Raw genomic sequence first — 15,948 nt, 5'->3', positions numbered from 1 at the left:
TACATTGAGTGTCAACTGTACATAAAGTTCAGGGATATAACTACACAAGTAAACAAAAAAAGATACTAGTAAAATAAAGACCATCAATCTCGACTTGAGACAGTTTTAGCTTCAACGCAAAATATAAAGTACTTTTCTTATTAAGACAAACATATCAATGCAAGATTGAACTGGCAACTCTCAAATGAAATGCCCAAAGTTCAACCCTGTCTAGTCGACTCAAAAGTTTGCTCTATAATCTCTGAAATCTGGACATCTATGATAACTTTCCCACTCTTTTCCCTATCAGACATTGTAGTGTGAACCATTCTCCACAGCTAAGTTCTGTACAAAAAAGGTTATTTATTTATATATGATACATAAACTACGTCTACCGAAACAGAAAACAATTCTAATTTTCTCTACGATTGAAAAAAACAAACACCACAATGATCAGTTGCTTAAGATTTCCATTATAAAATAGATAAAAGGTACGCAAGAATTATTTTAGCTCCATTTATACATTATATTCAAGTAATGTTACATTCGGTATTTGTATAATTATGATATAATGAATTATAATATCAAGAAATTATTCTTAAATTGTTCAGTTCCTGTGTGTTAAGGAGCGTCTTTAAAATTGGAATAATTAGCCATGTCTGAATTACTGGGCTACGACTACGGCTTGATATTACACATGAGCCATAGCTGAGTAATTCAGACACGGCTATCCTTGTTCTGTATCAAACAAATTACATGTCAATGGAAATGCTAGTTCCTGATGGCAACCTAGTATTTTCCCCATTGTGCTGCAAACGGTACCAGACTACTCTTGAGCAAGCCTTGATCAAGGCTGTGTTCAAATTACTTGACTACGGCTTGCAATCACACACACGTCTATGGAAAGCGGCTGAGGTCACTTCCCATAGACTCCTGTACTTCCTAGCCGTAGCCACGTCTATGGAAAGCGGCTGAGGTCACTTCCCATAGACTCCTGTACTTCCTAGCCGTAGCCACGTCTATGGAAAGCGGCTGAGGTCACTTCCCATAGACTCCTGTACTTCCTAGCCGTAGCCACATCATTTGGAATTCACTGAATCTGGGGAACTTTTCAAGAGTTCCAAGTTGTATAATGCCTCCTTTTAAACACCAACAGACCGGTAATTTCTCATTTGGTATAATCAAAGGCAAGACATATTCTTAGTTGTTTCAAGAAAGAAAACACCAGACTGCCAAGGCTTACAAAGAACTAACAATTAAGAGATCTCGTCTATGGAAATACATAGCTTAATATGATGGAATTAAAAAAAAAAAAAAAAAAAGTAGACAATAAGCTTTTTCGGAGTTCCAACTGTGCATTCGTAACCTGTGACAATGCGCATTGTTTGTCTCAAATGGCCTTTGACATCATCGCGCCACTGACTTTACAAAAAGGCTGTTTGTGCATTGTGGGTACTGTCAAAGGGCATTTGAGACAAACAATGCGCGTTGTCACAGGTTACGAATGCGCAGTTGGAACTCCGAAAAGGCTTATTGACATTATGCTGATATACATTGAACCACTCTCCAGAGGGCGCTATTCAATGTATCTGTTCACTGTACACAGAGTTCCATTGTGAGTAACCAGTATTGTAGTACTCATACTGATAGAAATGACTCATACTCAGACAAAGTACTCATACTCATACTTGTCATGCCAGAATATGCGTACTCATACTAGTACTCATGGCAAAGTACTCGTCTTTGTATTTGAATTCATGATGACAAAGTACTTCAATGTGTCCTTGTGCCCATGGCAACGTACTCGTACTCAAACTCAGGATGACAAAGTACTTGTACGTGTACTCATCGCGAAGAACTCACGCTCATACTCAACCACACGATGACAAAGTACAAACTGCAACACTATAAGTAACGCTACCACCTACCATGATTAAACCGGTTAGATAATTTCCACGTAGTTAGCCGGGAAGTATCCCGTGTGACCGTTTAACTCTCCATCGATCCAATTCTCGTCGATCTTACTGACGATGCTGATGATGTCGCCCTCCTGAAACCCCAGTTCGCCCTCGTTTTCTGCCTCAAAGTCGTACAGTGCCTTGCAGCGTTCCTTCGTTGCCGTTACAGGTACTGAGAAATTGGAAATAAATATCACAAAAGTAGTCCTGAAGTCCATCGCCATTTTGAAAAACGATGTCTATGCTCCATTGCAAAATAGAGCAAATTTTGGGCCTACTGGTAATTTCATCCAAATTTCGTCCTCATCACGGCATGGACCCTTCTTTTTTTTTACAAACCCTCAAGTTCACGGCCCACAAAATGCTCCAATACATGTAGCAAACAAATTGAGGGCATTCAAATTGTGATTTGGCCAGGGAAGGCAATTTGGGGCCTATTTACTGGCCTGCAACCTTAAGCAAACTGTGTGCTGAGCTGGAGCATGAGATCCCTGTTGACTTACCTGGTGCGTTGTAATCCACCGTTGACGGGTACGCGTCGGTGTCGTCTCCGTCACTGGAGTCTCTCTTCGTGGAGTAAGAGTTGAAAGTACTTCTGGGTTTGCGTTCTGATTTGGGTCGACTGCCTGCCTCCTCAACCCTGGAAAACATCACAGAACATTGAGAAGGATGGTAACTGACAAGTTTGGGTATTATAGTCAGTCTGTCACAAGGCCATCACAAGGCCATCACAAGTCATCACAAGTCCATCACAAGTCCATCACAAGTCAATGACAAGTCCATCACAAGTCAATCACAAGTCAGTCACAAGTCATCACAAGTCAATCACAAGTCATCACAAGTCAATGACAAGTCCATCACAAGTCATCACAAGTCCATCACAAGTCATCACAAGTCCATCACAAGTCCATCACAAGTCAATGACAAGTCCATCACAAGTCAATCACAAGTCAGTCACAAGTCATCACAAGTCAATCACAAGTCATCACAAGTCAATGACAAGTCCATCACAAGTCATCACAAGTCCATCACAAGTCATCACAAGTCATCACAAGTCATCACAAGTCAATCACAAGTCCAGCACAAGTCCATCACAAGTCATCACAAGTCCATCACAAGTCATCACAAGTCCATCACAAGTCCATCACAACTATATTACAAGTCCATTACAAGTCCATCACAAGTCAATCACAAGTCTATCACAAGTCATCACAAGTCATCACAAGTCTGTCACAAGTCCATCACAACTCTATTACAAGTCCATCACAAGTCATCACAAGTCCATCACAAGTCAATCACAAGTCAATCACAAGTCAGTCACAAGTCCATCACAAGTCCAGCACTGTTGGCATACCTTTCATTGAGTGTTGAGAGAAGGCTTTCCAAGACCTCTGCAGACTGTTTGTGGTATTCTAGCTGTGCCTCGGCTAACGCTTGAAGCTGTAACACCTGCTCAACCTGTTAAAGAAATCAAGGTGCATTTTCAAGGATTGCATTAAAACAATTAAATTACATGGCAATTTAAAGAATATCTTACACAACAGAATTAAAAAGGAAACCGTCAATCTCTTCACCCATACAATGTCGGTATAAATTATTCTTCCATGGTTGAACTGAGAGAAATATCAAAATAAATGCGAAGAAATACAAAGTGAAAAGTTGTTCTTGAGACTCAATGAGTGGTATCTGATTGAGTAGTAAGATGCTCTAGTGCATCTTGGCTCATCTTTGCTCCGATTTGTCAGGTACTTACATCACTCTCAAGGAGGTTCCTCATCCCGTTCTCAGCAAGCTCCTGAGATTCGTGAAACTTCTCTTCTGCAAATTGGATTTCTTCTTCAGGAATTGTGCTTCCTGCAACACAAACAAAAACAAGATTGATGAGAACAAAAGTCAGACATATTGGCTCAGAATTATCCAAGATGCCAGTATTTTCCTGGTGTGGAAATGTAGTATAATTGCTGCATCATGCAAGCATGCATTAACCCTAACAGAACTCAACCCATCAAACCCCAACGGCATGTTTAGTGGGAATCTGTCAGGATGGGTACAGTACCCTTAAACTGACAGTCTTTTACATTGGGTTGGCACACCTCCAGAATCAAAGATAGAAATATGTGTCAGCAGTTTCCCATATGGTGTTGGAATTTGCCAGGATGGGTATGGTTCCTGGTACATCATGCTAGGGAGTTAGAGTTAATCCGTCACCATGTACACAATGAGTCATAAAGAAAGTGACCAAATTAGAAACATATTTCAAAAAATATGTGGCTCGCTCTGTTTAATAAAAATAGGGGTAAAGTACTTGTTATTGACTAGTAACTGTGAAAATTTCACGTAATTTGCATACTCTATTCCCAAGTAATGAATATTTTGATACAATGATCCAACATTCAGTTGTCCACCACTGATCATTTATCATTCTACAAACAAATAAATACCCATTAAATACCATGAAACATAAACGTTTTCCCACCTCCATGAATGAATGGAAAAACGGACAAAAATCGCCATCAATATTTCAGAAAAAAAGAGTGGACTTGTTCCTCGTAATCGAAACACAAAATCTGACAGTAAAAATACTGTTTCAGTCTTGACTCAAATGATTGAAATCTCATTTGTATTTGAATGCCTGTGTGTAATCTGTAATTCTCACTCAGCTCAATAGCTTCCAATGGCATTCCATGGAGCTACATTTTGTATACTTCATTCGTCTATTAAATTTGATTGCTTTTTAAGATTTTTTTGTATTAATCCAGGATTTTTTTTCAAAATGGCGGGCGGAAGTGATTCAACAACTGCTTCACGAACGAACAAATCATACACAAACATTTCATCCATGAAATGCTGTTATTATCCTCGTCCAAGATGTTTAGATTGTTTAAAACGTGGCCCATGTACGCCAACTTCCGTGAAATCGATCGTAAGTTCATTGCGTGGCCGCGCAATAGGTTTGTTGCGTAAGTCCTACGCATGGCGTAAGTTACGCACTGTTTTTTGTGAAATCAGCTGCATAACAAAGTTCTGTATTTATTACAACTCACACATATTTAACACTTAGACTTTCTCAATTTTGTCTTCGGAAAAAGTCACTTTTTTTTACACTTTTCTGAGTTTGAGTCCACACAAAAATGATTTGGGTCAATTTTTTTCATCAATGCAATTGAATATTGACCAACAAAATGCAAAAACAGGCTCATAAATATGTATGAGATGTAATGAATATTCATGATACCTCCATATATACAAATTCATGTTATTTCTGACAGAATCAACTACAACCAACATTAACTCTTTGCCAGTAGTTGTCCTTCTTTAGTAGACACGATAATTTACAACAGTTACAAATTACATTCTAAAACTTGTAACACAATATGTCTTTTGATGTTAAAACTAAAACACTCTTAAAGTTTACCATTTTTTTGTCAATCTGAACATCTTCCAATGCAACTTTGTTTTCTTTTTGAATATATTGTTTGGATTTTTTTAATAACAAAGTTTTGTCGTATTTAATCCCCAGTAAAACAGACATTTTTGGTCTTTAGACTGTTGCTTGATTTGGATGTGTTTAAAATAAACTGAAAAAAAATGAAATGAAAAAGGAATGATAATCTCCAATCAAGAAAACATAGCAGCTGGCTTAAACATGCAGGCAAAGTGAAAATGCTGGTTACGTTTGTTCTATGACATGCTGTTAGTGTTCCAAGCAGGATGTTTAAAAACAAAACATGCAAGTTTCATGAGGACGTTCACATGAAATGCCAAACAAAATAAAGGAAGTAACATGCACAAGCTAGCATCAAAACCAAAACCAAAACTGCAAAATGACAAAGTGAACTCTAATCCAGTTTTGATTTTCAAAAAAATGACTACCGAGCTTTAGAAATCTGGGATAATATTTCAAAATAGCGGTGTTTGGTATAGCAACGTTCCACTGTATATGAGAATGTAATTTCCAGTAACCCTGGTTAACCCTTCTGTTAGTGAGCATAAGCCATGTCTGAATGACATGGCTACGACTAACACTAGCCCACATGGGAAGTGGCTTCATCTGCTTCCATAGGTGCAACTAATGTATTAGCCGTAGCCACTTCATTCTGACGTGGCTTTACACTTTTTCCTTTTGCCTTCATTTTCGACTCTGCACCCACGGCGAAATCTACAAATATATAGCACTACTGCCTACTCTATAGCCCAGACTGCTGGCCAAATTTGATAGGCTTTAGGCTGACAATCCATGTGTCTGTTTTTGATGTGCGTATTGCGTTTTGCATACCAGTTGCGTATCTGCGATGCGTACTCTGAAAATCCACGAGTACGTATTTCTCGGCACACTTGACCGACGTAAAAGCTCATATTCCACAATGACTGGTCTTAACGCAGCAGGGATAGCGCAATGCGCAATACAGGTACATGGACCTATGTATGTATGCACATTGCTTATCAAACAACTGATTTTTACACATCAGGCAGTGCGCACTACGCATGACGGACACACAGATTTTTGGCCTTATACTGTATTTTCTGAATCCTCAATCAATTCTGATCTATTTCACCACAATATTTTCTACGAAATGCTACGCTACAAAATCGGTGTTGACATACCACCTGCTGCTGAGAGGAACCGACGAAAACGTTTTTACGGGTACATGGAAAGTAAAAATAGAAACATGATGTCATCATAGGATTATAGACCAATGGGCTCTTCGCACAAGTACCCCCTCAACGGTAAGAAAGGGAGAGTTGGGGTCGGAGAGACGACTGGGAGAGACATTTGAACGCATTGCCAACGACGCCTGACGCCACAGGAAGACGCTATGGCTTTGTGCATATTGGGAATGAAAGTAGTCAGGGTACCATGCGCTATACGTAGTGTGCCCCATCCACTGGACTATCGAAAGTGATCAAATAGCTCCCTCTCCTGTTTGCGCATGGAGACCATTAATCTAAACAGCCGTTGGATTCCTTTGTATTCAGTTTGGTCGTTTTTTATCCCGGAGGCTGTCTAGACCAATCCTGAAGGGGTAGACGTTTATTAGGGACATGTAACTGATTAACTAACTAAAACACACTTTTATAAGATGGAATTTTGCGTCGGGGTGATATAAATCAAATTAGGTTTTGCCCTTCACTGACGTTTAAACACTGTATACTCAGTGTGTTACCCACTGAGTATACAGTGTTTAAACGTCGTGGAAGGGCAATTAACCTAATTTGATTTAAAACACACTTCAAAATAGAACGTCATGATAGTACGATACACGTACAGGCTTTCAAGCAGACCCAGGTGAAAAAGTAGGGAAAAGTAGGGTCAAAATTTACAAAAACCAACAGGACAAAAGTCGGATTTTGGAGGACAAAATCAGGATAAAAGTAGGACTGTTGTGGCTTTCTGGAGCAGTTTTCGTTGATGCTCGCCCATGTCCACAGCATCATAAGCCTCATTTGGCATGTTCTGTACTCACAACACTTGTGCTCCATCCTCAACTAAGCTCTTGGAAGTACAGTTGCAGTACTCCTGCGCCCAAGCCCTTCATTGTGTGATTTGACAGTGTGTAACACTGCCATGAAAGTTTTCAATGAGATTAAATTTCTTCGGAGTTGTGGGACAAAAATCAAGAAAAAAGTAGGAAAAAATGGAGCACGGTAAAAAAAAAAAAACTAGGAAAAGTAGGAATATTTAAAAGCCTGCACGTACATGTGGACTGAGGTTAATCTATTACATGGACATTTATCACAGTGGTAAATCTTAAGCATCTAGCATTCTACATACACACATTCACAATATTGTTGTAGGGAAAGTACAAGGTAATATTGTGCATTAACAAATGTCAACAACACTATCTATTCTCATTTTTGAAACTCACAGACAATTTCGCTTATTGTTAGTTCAAACTTGTAGTGAGCTATGGGTGTACACTATGGGTGCTAAGCACAATAAGGGACCATTCATGACGAGTCTAGGAACTAGACTATTGACATACCGACCAAACCTGCTAATGCTGATGAGTATGTAGATGATGCACAGTGAAAAATGAAAGTAAAACATTAATACAGTGAGTGGTAAAAAAAAAAATGATGTTGAATTCAAAGGTGTGGACAATTCCTTCATAGCGACGTCAATTTACAGGATTTCATGATTAAACTCTTCTATTAGAGACAGTTAGGCCTATCGATCAAAGTAACAAAGTTCAGTTCCCGATGACAATATCCACTTTTGGAAACAATATTTGGCAGATCATATTGGCCGCTGAGTGAATATGGTTGACACAAAGTTCAAACTTTTTCTCGATTGTCTAAACTAAGTCCTCAAAAAATCTAAACCACAATTGAAGGCTTGCAAGGAACACTATTTTCAATGCAATTTTTGTTTTTCTTTTAGTGCAAACAAATATTATACGCATTATACAGTATGTCCAAAAGAAATGTCCGTCTGACTATTTTTAAAAAAAAAAAAAAACATGAAGTCCATTTTGAAAAAGTTTGATTGTGCAGATACTCCTTAGCCTTGGCCTCAACCCCGATGAGTTTCATTTAATTTCAGTCACGCATCACTGCACACTTGTCAATTGATCACAACAACATTTTGGGACACTGTGACCAAGTTCCTTGCCTTAATCAATTTCAGTGCTGTGTTAAGTAAGCTGTGTAAAATCCTGCATGTTGTGAAAAGGGCTGCAATTGGGATTGGAATCATTTGCCTGGCTATCAGTCATCATGGCAAGACCTCGGTTTAATGCTCAAGGGCAAATGATTTCAATCCCAAACCTCATCCGCCTTTTTTTCACAGACACATTTTTGGGACAAACTCTATGACAATTAATAATGATAAATTTAGTGTCAGGTTAACAATAACACTTTGGAAGTCTGATGGTTTATTTTTGTTTTAGTTATGATATTTTAGTAATGTAAGATGATTTGATATGATGGAGTTGAGATAATCTGTCGCCTACCTTTTGCTTGCTTCTTCTTTTTGTAGTCAAAGTCAAGACGTCGCCCCTGTAACTTCTTCCGATGGTGCTGTAAAAACAAACATTGGGGAGAAAGTAAATGTATTGTTTGACAAGAGACATTTGCACATTGCTGTAAGGCACCTTATATAAATTATGGGTCAAAGTGTGACAATTTTCGAGTTCCTGTTATCTCTGAACATTGTCATTTGCCGTTCAAGTATCATTAAGAATGCCACAATTTGTTGGGTAGGTTGTCTGCTTCACATAATCACTCTTGGTGGACGACTGCATTAACCCTAACCTTCCCAAATCCTCCCAAATCCTCTTTGCAAAATGGAGGATTTTGCAGGATTGAGGCTGTTTAATTGGCAAAAATGTGTGGCTGATTTTGCAGGATGCAGTGTGTCAAGGTCTTGGGCCGGGCCTTGTGTTTGTTTATGCTCAGCTGTGCATAAATTATACTTGAAGTCCTCCGCACTGCTCCAGGATGTCACTGGCTCTGCCTCAACATATTGACAGTGATTGCTGGAGGATTTTGTAGGATTGAGGCAGTGATCATTCTTCCACGGATCACATTCAAGAAATAATGGAGGATTTTGCAGGATTGAGGCTGCATGCAATTTTGACATGGAGGCAGTTGGAGGATTTTGCAGCATCATCGCAAAAATGCCCAGGGAGTTAGGGTTAAGAATGACTTTAAACAATTTTGTATTCGTTGTGTAGGTAGTTTGCTATTCATAATCACCCTTGGAGGACGACTGCATTAAGGAGTGCATCAGAATTATAAAATCACAGATGTCAGATGTAACAGGGACAGGAAAAAAGTGGACCCCAAATTTATCGAATGACCCAAAGTACACAGGCATAAGTTACAACCCAAATCAACCAGTAATCGATCACTGGTCTTGTATCAATTTTTTTCCAGATTGGCCACAATTTGTGCTTGAATTTCCCCGCAGGTGGCTGTGCAACACAGTCCTGCTTCTATCAAAATCAACCAAATTCTGTCAGATTCTGTAAGATGGAACTCACGTTGATCTCTTTCAGATCTTTGTTCTTGAGATGATCCAGGGGATCCAGGAAGTTCTGTCTGACGTTCAGATCGAAGGCGCCCTTGACTTCAGAAAGTTGCCTCAGTGATTCTCCCATCTCGACCATCGCCGTACGTACCTGTATCCAAAAAATAACCAAAAAATTTTTTTTTTTTATTGATACCTATAAAAAACAACATTTTATTGTTCTGTTGTTTCCACCAAAACTAAACAGCTGTGCTAAGTATACCCTGGGAGCTGAGATTGTCTATGAAATGCATGGTCTATGAAATGCATTATTAGACGGAGTAAAAAAAAAAACGGTTTCCCGTCTGCTTTTTTTTCCTCCACCATGAGGTGAGGTATATGTTTTCATCGGCCTTGGTTTGTCTGTGAACAGGATAACTCAGGATAAATGCGGAGGCACTAGGCTCACGTGAATCGCGCACTCCGGACTCAATCGACCAAAACATTTGCGAGCCTCGTCTTTAAGAACGCGTGCACGTAGTCGTGGCGCGACCTCAAAAATGGCTTCTAATTTTGTTTGCCGGATTACGCTATATGAGAATGTAATTTCCAGTAACCCTGGTTAACCCTTCTGTTAGTGAGCATTAGCCATGTCTGAATGACATGGCTACGACTAACACTAGCCCACATGGGAAGTGGCTTCATCTGCTTCCATAGGTGCAACTAATGTATTAGCCGTAGCCACTTCATTCTGACGTGGCTTTATGCTTTTCCATTTTCCCTAATTTGTGCTTGAATTTCCCCGAACGTGGCTGTGCAACACAGTCCTGATTCTATCAGAATCAACCAGATAATGGATGATGTTAGATTTTGTAAGATGGAACTCACGTTGATCTCCTTCAGATCTTTGTTCTTGAGATGATCCAGGGGATCCAGGAAGTTCTGTCTGACGTTCAGATCGAAGGCGTCCTTGACTTCAGAAAGTTGCCTCAGTGATTCTTCCATCTCGACCATCGCCGTACCTGTATCCAAAAAAAAATGCAAGATTTTATTGTTCTGATGTTTCCACCAAAATGAGAACAGCTGGGCTATGTATACCACGGGAGCTGGGATGGTCTGTGAAATGCATTATTCAGTGGAAATATTTGGGAGAATTGTGCCTAAAGTTGATGATACAAGCATGGCATTTGGCACACAGTCAGAGTATGTCTTATAAAAGGGCCATCACAGATTTGCCCTTTGAAAAAAAGCTAGTTAACAAGCAATATTCAAAATTTTCAAAATGGCTGCCATTGGTCATTTTTCTACCTATAGTGGAATCTGGCGACCAGAATTAGCAGGTTTTTACTGCGGTGGTGTCTCGCTCACACGCATACTGAACGCGTTCTTAAAGACGAGGGGCGCGTGCATTTTGGTATTCTTATTGGTCGAAGGAGCCTAGAGCACGCCCCCTACCTGAGTGCGACTCACGCAAACATTGTGCCACCGCAGAAACTGGCTGCCATTGGATTTGTCTATATTTGTTCAAAGGACAAATCTGCGATGGCCCTATGGCCAAATCTTTCTCGTAACATACTCTGACTGTGTGCCAAATGCCATGCTTGTATCATCAAAGGCACAATCCCATCGCCTATCTGCTGTACTAGTACATGTAGCTACAATATTGTTGGAAACAAATAAACAGACAATTGACAAATTTGCCAAATAAAGGGCGAGTAAAAAAACGAAACACAAAAGGCTGGACCAATTTTTGTTTGAAGTTTTTCCTGTAGCACTTTCAAAATCCAGGATATATGAAAGCCCAGTCATTAAACTTTCCTTTAGTACAAGAATCATTCAGATCACTCATGTACTTTTCAAGTTACAAAATTTTGAACACATCCGCCGTTTTAAAGTTCTGTCCACATATCACAAAAATAGGAAGTGTTCTTGCAGCAAAGTGATAACAATTCTCACAGGGATGCATGCGAATTGTTTTCATTTTATTGAAAGAACACTGACCTTTTTGTGATCCGTGGACAGAACTTTTAAAACAGCGTTTTTGTTGAAAATTAAGCAATTTGAAAAGTTCATGAGTGATTTGAATGATTCTTGTGCTAAAACAAAGCCCATTGATTGGGCCTTCATATCCTAGATTTGGAAAGTGCTACAGGCAAAACTTCATTCAAAAATTGGTCCTGCTATTTGGGTTTCATCTTTCTTGACTCACCTGTATATTGCAATGCATGCATTTATAAATAAAAAAATTTAAAAATACAAAGTGGGTGCAAAAAAGGCAGCGGGCAGCTACGAGAAACTGGTTTATTTCTTTACTTGGCCTTGCATATCTGAAGTGCTGGGCCCTACATAAATTACACAATACTCATGGTACTATGTTGGTGGATTGGAACACTGATTAGAGCACCTTTTTGAGAGCTTTATGATCAGTCTACCACAGAAGGAAAGAGAATACATCTTGAAGCTTGCTCACCAAACGTTGAATCTTCTCCTAATTCTCTGCCGTTCTTCAGCATGACTTCTCCCAGGAATCCTACGGGTTGTTGAGGCTTGGTTCCTCCTTTGTTCTGACCACGGACTTTACTCATGGCTCTGGAGACTGTTCAGGAAAGACAATACGATTGATTAGGGTCAGCACACAAATAGAAGATCTATCTCTATTTGGTTTGTTTGAAGTGAATACTTAGACCCGATTCAAACCGGTGTTCTATAGTCACCCCAAACGTAATTATTCCAAAGGTTACAATTAAAGGTAATATACGACATTTGCAAACATCAACAAACAAAACTACCAAATTATTATGAAATACTTTACTTGACTGTAGGTGAATGACAGTCTCAGACATCCTGTGAAATCATGGCACCTGGTGTGCTGTCATTTTTAAGAAAAGTGGAATTTTTGTATTGATTTCAAAAGATGGTCGGCCGACCATCGTTGGAAGAAACTGATTTGTCCAAATAGTGCCCCAATTTACCCAATTTATTTAGTCCACATTTTTTTGGCAAGCGGTTACACATCCGTGAATGGATGCAAGCCAGCTAGTCTGGTTCCCTGAGCTCAGGGAACATCACAAGATCCGGCCCAAGACCTTGACACAGTGCATCCTCATAAATCAGGCACACATTTTTGCCATATAGCCTCAATCCTGCAAAAGCCTACATTTTGCAAATAGGATTTTGGAGGATTTGGGAAGGTTAGCGTCAATGATGTTTCAATTTTGGTTCTTACCTGGATTGGGCTGAAGGTATTCTATTGTCTTGTTCACCAAATCATCCACTGTGTGACCTGTCACGTCAATTTTCTAATGAAAAAAAAATACATTACCCAAAGACAATGAGAAGAATTCAATAAGCATAAATAATCTCAAGCAATATTTATTAATACTAAATGTGTTAAAACTTTTTTCGCTATGGCAGGAGAGATTCATACCCTGGACTCCGTTGCGTGTACACAACAGAGTCCAACCTGGGCTAGGACTAGGGCTAAGTTACACTTACAGCAGACAGGGCTCTGGAGTGCTCTGAAACGTGCAAAACAAAACGGGCAAAGAAAATGTCCTCAGTATTTCACCAACCAAGTTTGGAGACTCAATTCAATTTTCAAAGGAGATTTTTCTTCAATGTTTTGCACATGAGAGGGAAGTCAAGTGATTTCAAAATGGGACTAAATACTAGACTGGTACATGTCCAACCATCATGACCATATGGTCCAACTATTTGAAAAGACTGACCTCTTCATTCAGTGTCAATAGTCTGGTGGCTTGACTACGGAGAAATGTGTAGTAAATTGAGACTAGTTCCCGCTTCATGCCACATGTTTCTTTAATTCTTTTGGCATGGTTGATTGATGCAGTACTGAAGCTGTGTTGGACTGGTTGTTTCAGGTGCCAGTCTATTTTCTTGCTTTGCATGTTTTCAATACCATAAGTTTTGGGACTCTCATACACAGTATTGAGAGTCCCAAATTTTCGGACTACACTTACAGTAGTCCGAGTAACTTGGACCCAACTTATCGTCTTTTTAACATTCAGATTTCACCCTCAAAATGGCCTCCCAATTACTAGATAGGCCACCTGAGGTACAAATAGACATCGATGATTAAAATGGTTGTACTGAAGTTTACTTACGATCCGGGAGAAAAGTGAAATTTCCCGTTCAATTCTGAGAGCTCCCCTCGCGATCATGAACACGTTAAATTTCCGACTCGTGTTAATGTTTGAACGACGTGATGTAGTCTTCATGCCCAGCGTACATTCAATGGTCCCCATATCCCGAGTGCGATTCCGTTACCGAGCGCGAAGCATCGATTATGATAATGAGTAGACTGGATCTCGCTTGTGAACACAAGTGGATTTCAAATGGTAAAAGACAATCGGGAACTAGCTTGAACTGGTTTCCGCCCATAAAAGCTGTCCTAGTTCCCGACTCTCTATTATCGTTCGAAATGTACTTGTGTTTACAAATGAGATCCAGTCTACTCATTATCATAATCGATGCATTGCGCTCGGTAACGGAATCGCACTCGGGATATGGGGACCATCGAATGTACAATGTACGCTGGGCATGAAGACCACATCGCATCGTTCAAACATTAACATGAGTCGGAAATTGAACGTGTTCACGATCGCAAGGGGAGCTCTCGGGATTGAATGGGAAATTTCACTTTTCATCCAGATCGTAAGTAAACTTCAGTACAACCATCTTAATTATTGATGTCTACTTGAACCTCAGGTGGCGTATCTAGTAATTTGGAGGCCGTTTTGAGGGTGAAATCTGATGTTTTTGTTGGGCAATGTTGGGTTTTTGGGTCAAAAGACGAAATTGTGTTGCTCGGCATATACGGGAATTAGCTTGGACCCCACTATCGCCAGACCATGTCCAAAGGTTAAAAAGGCGATAGGTTGGGTCCAAGTTACTCGGACTAGGTCCAACTTAGCCCCATAAATGTGGCCAATTTACTACTGGACTACCTCCGTAAATAAAGGCAACACTTCCACCATGTACAAAAACATGTCAAACTTTGTCAAATTTTGATTTGCACATTTAGGCTTAATTTGTTGTAGTTTATTTTTGCTTTAGTAGAAGCCTACTCACCCTCTTCATAGCCTAATCAGAAAGTGCTGCCTTTTTCAGATGTCTCTTTTTCGTGAAATTTCCAGATTCGTTTGCACACGTTCGCATATCAACATTTCAACATGAAATTTCACGAAAATTAGACATCTGAAAAAGGCAGCACAAACATGACAAAAGTGAGCATGGTGAGTAACTTCTAAACCAAAAATAAAGTACAAACTAGGCCTAAATGTGAATATCAAAATTTGACAAAGTTCGACATGTTTTTGTACATGATGCCATTGATGGACATTGTGGAAGTGTGGCCTTTACTTGCGGAGGTAGTCCAGTAAATTGGCCACATTTATGCCGGCTAGGGTCCAACTCCAAGTTAGGCTACGGTCCGCGGACTACACTTGAACCTGCAAACACCATGACCATGATTTTGAACACCCGAATCCCACCCGACATAATTTGCTGACCTATCTCGAACACTCTATCTAGCAAGAGCATCGTCACGATAACCCCAGTCCAACCGAGGGATTCCTTCTGCCAAAATCGCTTCATTCTCCACAGCTGCGGCTTTTTCCTTATCGAATATCACCTTCAGTTCCTTCCACTTTGTCATGTTTGTGAACAACAATTTTGCTCCATCTGGCATGTCTGGTTGTTGTGTATTTATTTTAGCCACGCAGCGTGGCGCCACCTATTGTCCGATAGTGTCCATGATCGTCTGGTTGGAACAGCGCCCCCAATGGACGATTTTTTTTTTAAATATAAAATGTAATCTCAATGCCAAAACTGATCTGATTGTATGCGTACAGTCACCATTGGAGTGCCCTGGATATGCAGGGACAGGATAGGATGCGCATAGTTCACCGAAGTTCATGTTGTTTTGTCCTGGTGGATTCATTCCCATGCATTGTGTATTTCCTCAAAGTCCCTGTCAAAGCGGTCATTACGCCTAACCACTGATTTCCTGCTAAAACTTGTTGTTGCAAACAATCCTGA

General features: G+C 39.9%; 1 protein-coding gene across 1 annotated transcript; it reads right to left on the bottom strand.

The window, feature by feature from the left end:
• Nucleotides 1–1,462: 1,462 nt before the first annotated feature.
• Nucleotides 1,463–15,618, bottom strand: LOC119739722 (endophilin-A1-like). The gene is made up of 9 exons (XM_038214756.1): nucleotides 15,420–15,618; nucleotides 13,115–13,171; nucleotides 12,359–12,484; nucleotides 10,777–10,910; nucleotides 8,891–8,957; nucleotides 3,691–3,791; nucleotides 3,292–3,395; nucleotides 2,441–2,577; nucleotides 1,463–2,109 (listed from the first exon to the last, which is right to left on the bottom strand). Exons 1-9 carry the CDS (start codon nucleotides 15,502–15,504, stop codon nucleotides 1,922–1,924), a joined length of 999 nt encoding a protein of 332 aa, XP_038070684.1. The 5' UTR covers nucleotides 15,505–15,618; the 3' UTR covers nucleotides 1,463–1,921.
• Between the last annotated feature and the right edge of the window lie 330 nt (nucleotides 15,619–15,948).

This window comes from Patiria miniata, unplaced genomic scaffold (genome assembly GCF_015706575.1).
Source record: "Patiria miniata isolate m_02_andy unplaced genomic scaffold, ASM1570657v1 HiC_scaffold_10, whole genome shotgun sequence".
NCBI lineage: Eukaryota > Metazoa > Echinodermata > Asteroidea > Valvatida > Asterinidae > Patiria > Patiria miniata.
Note: the sequence above shows the minus strand (reverse complement) of the source record. Positions and strands in the feature narration are given on the sequence as shown.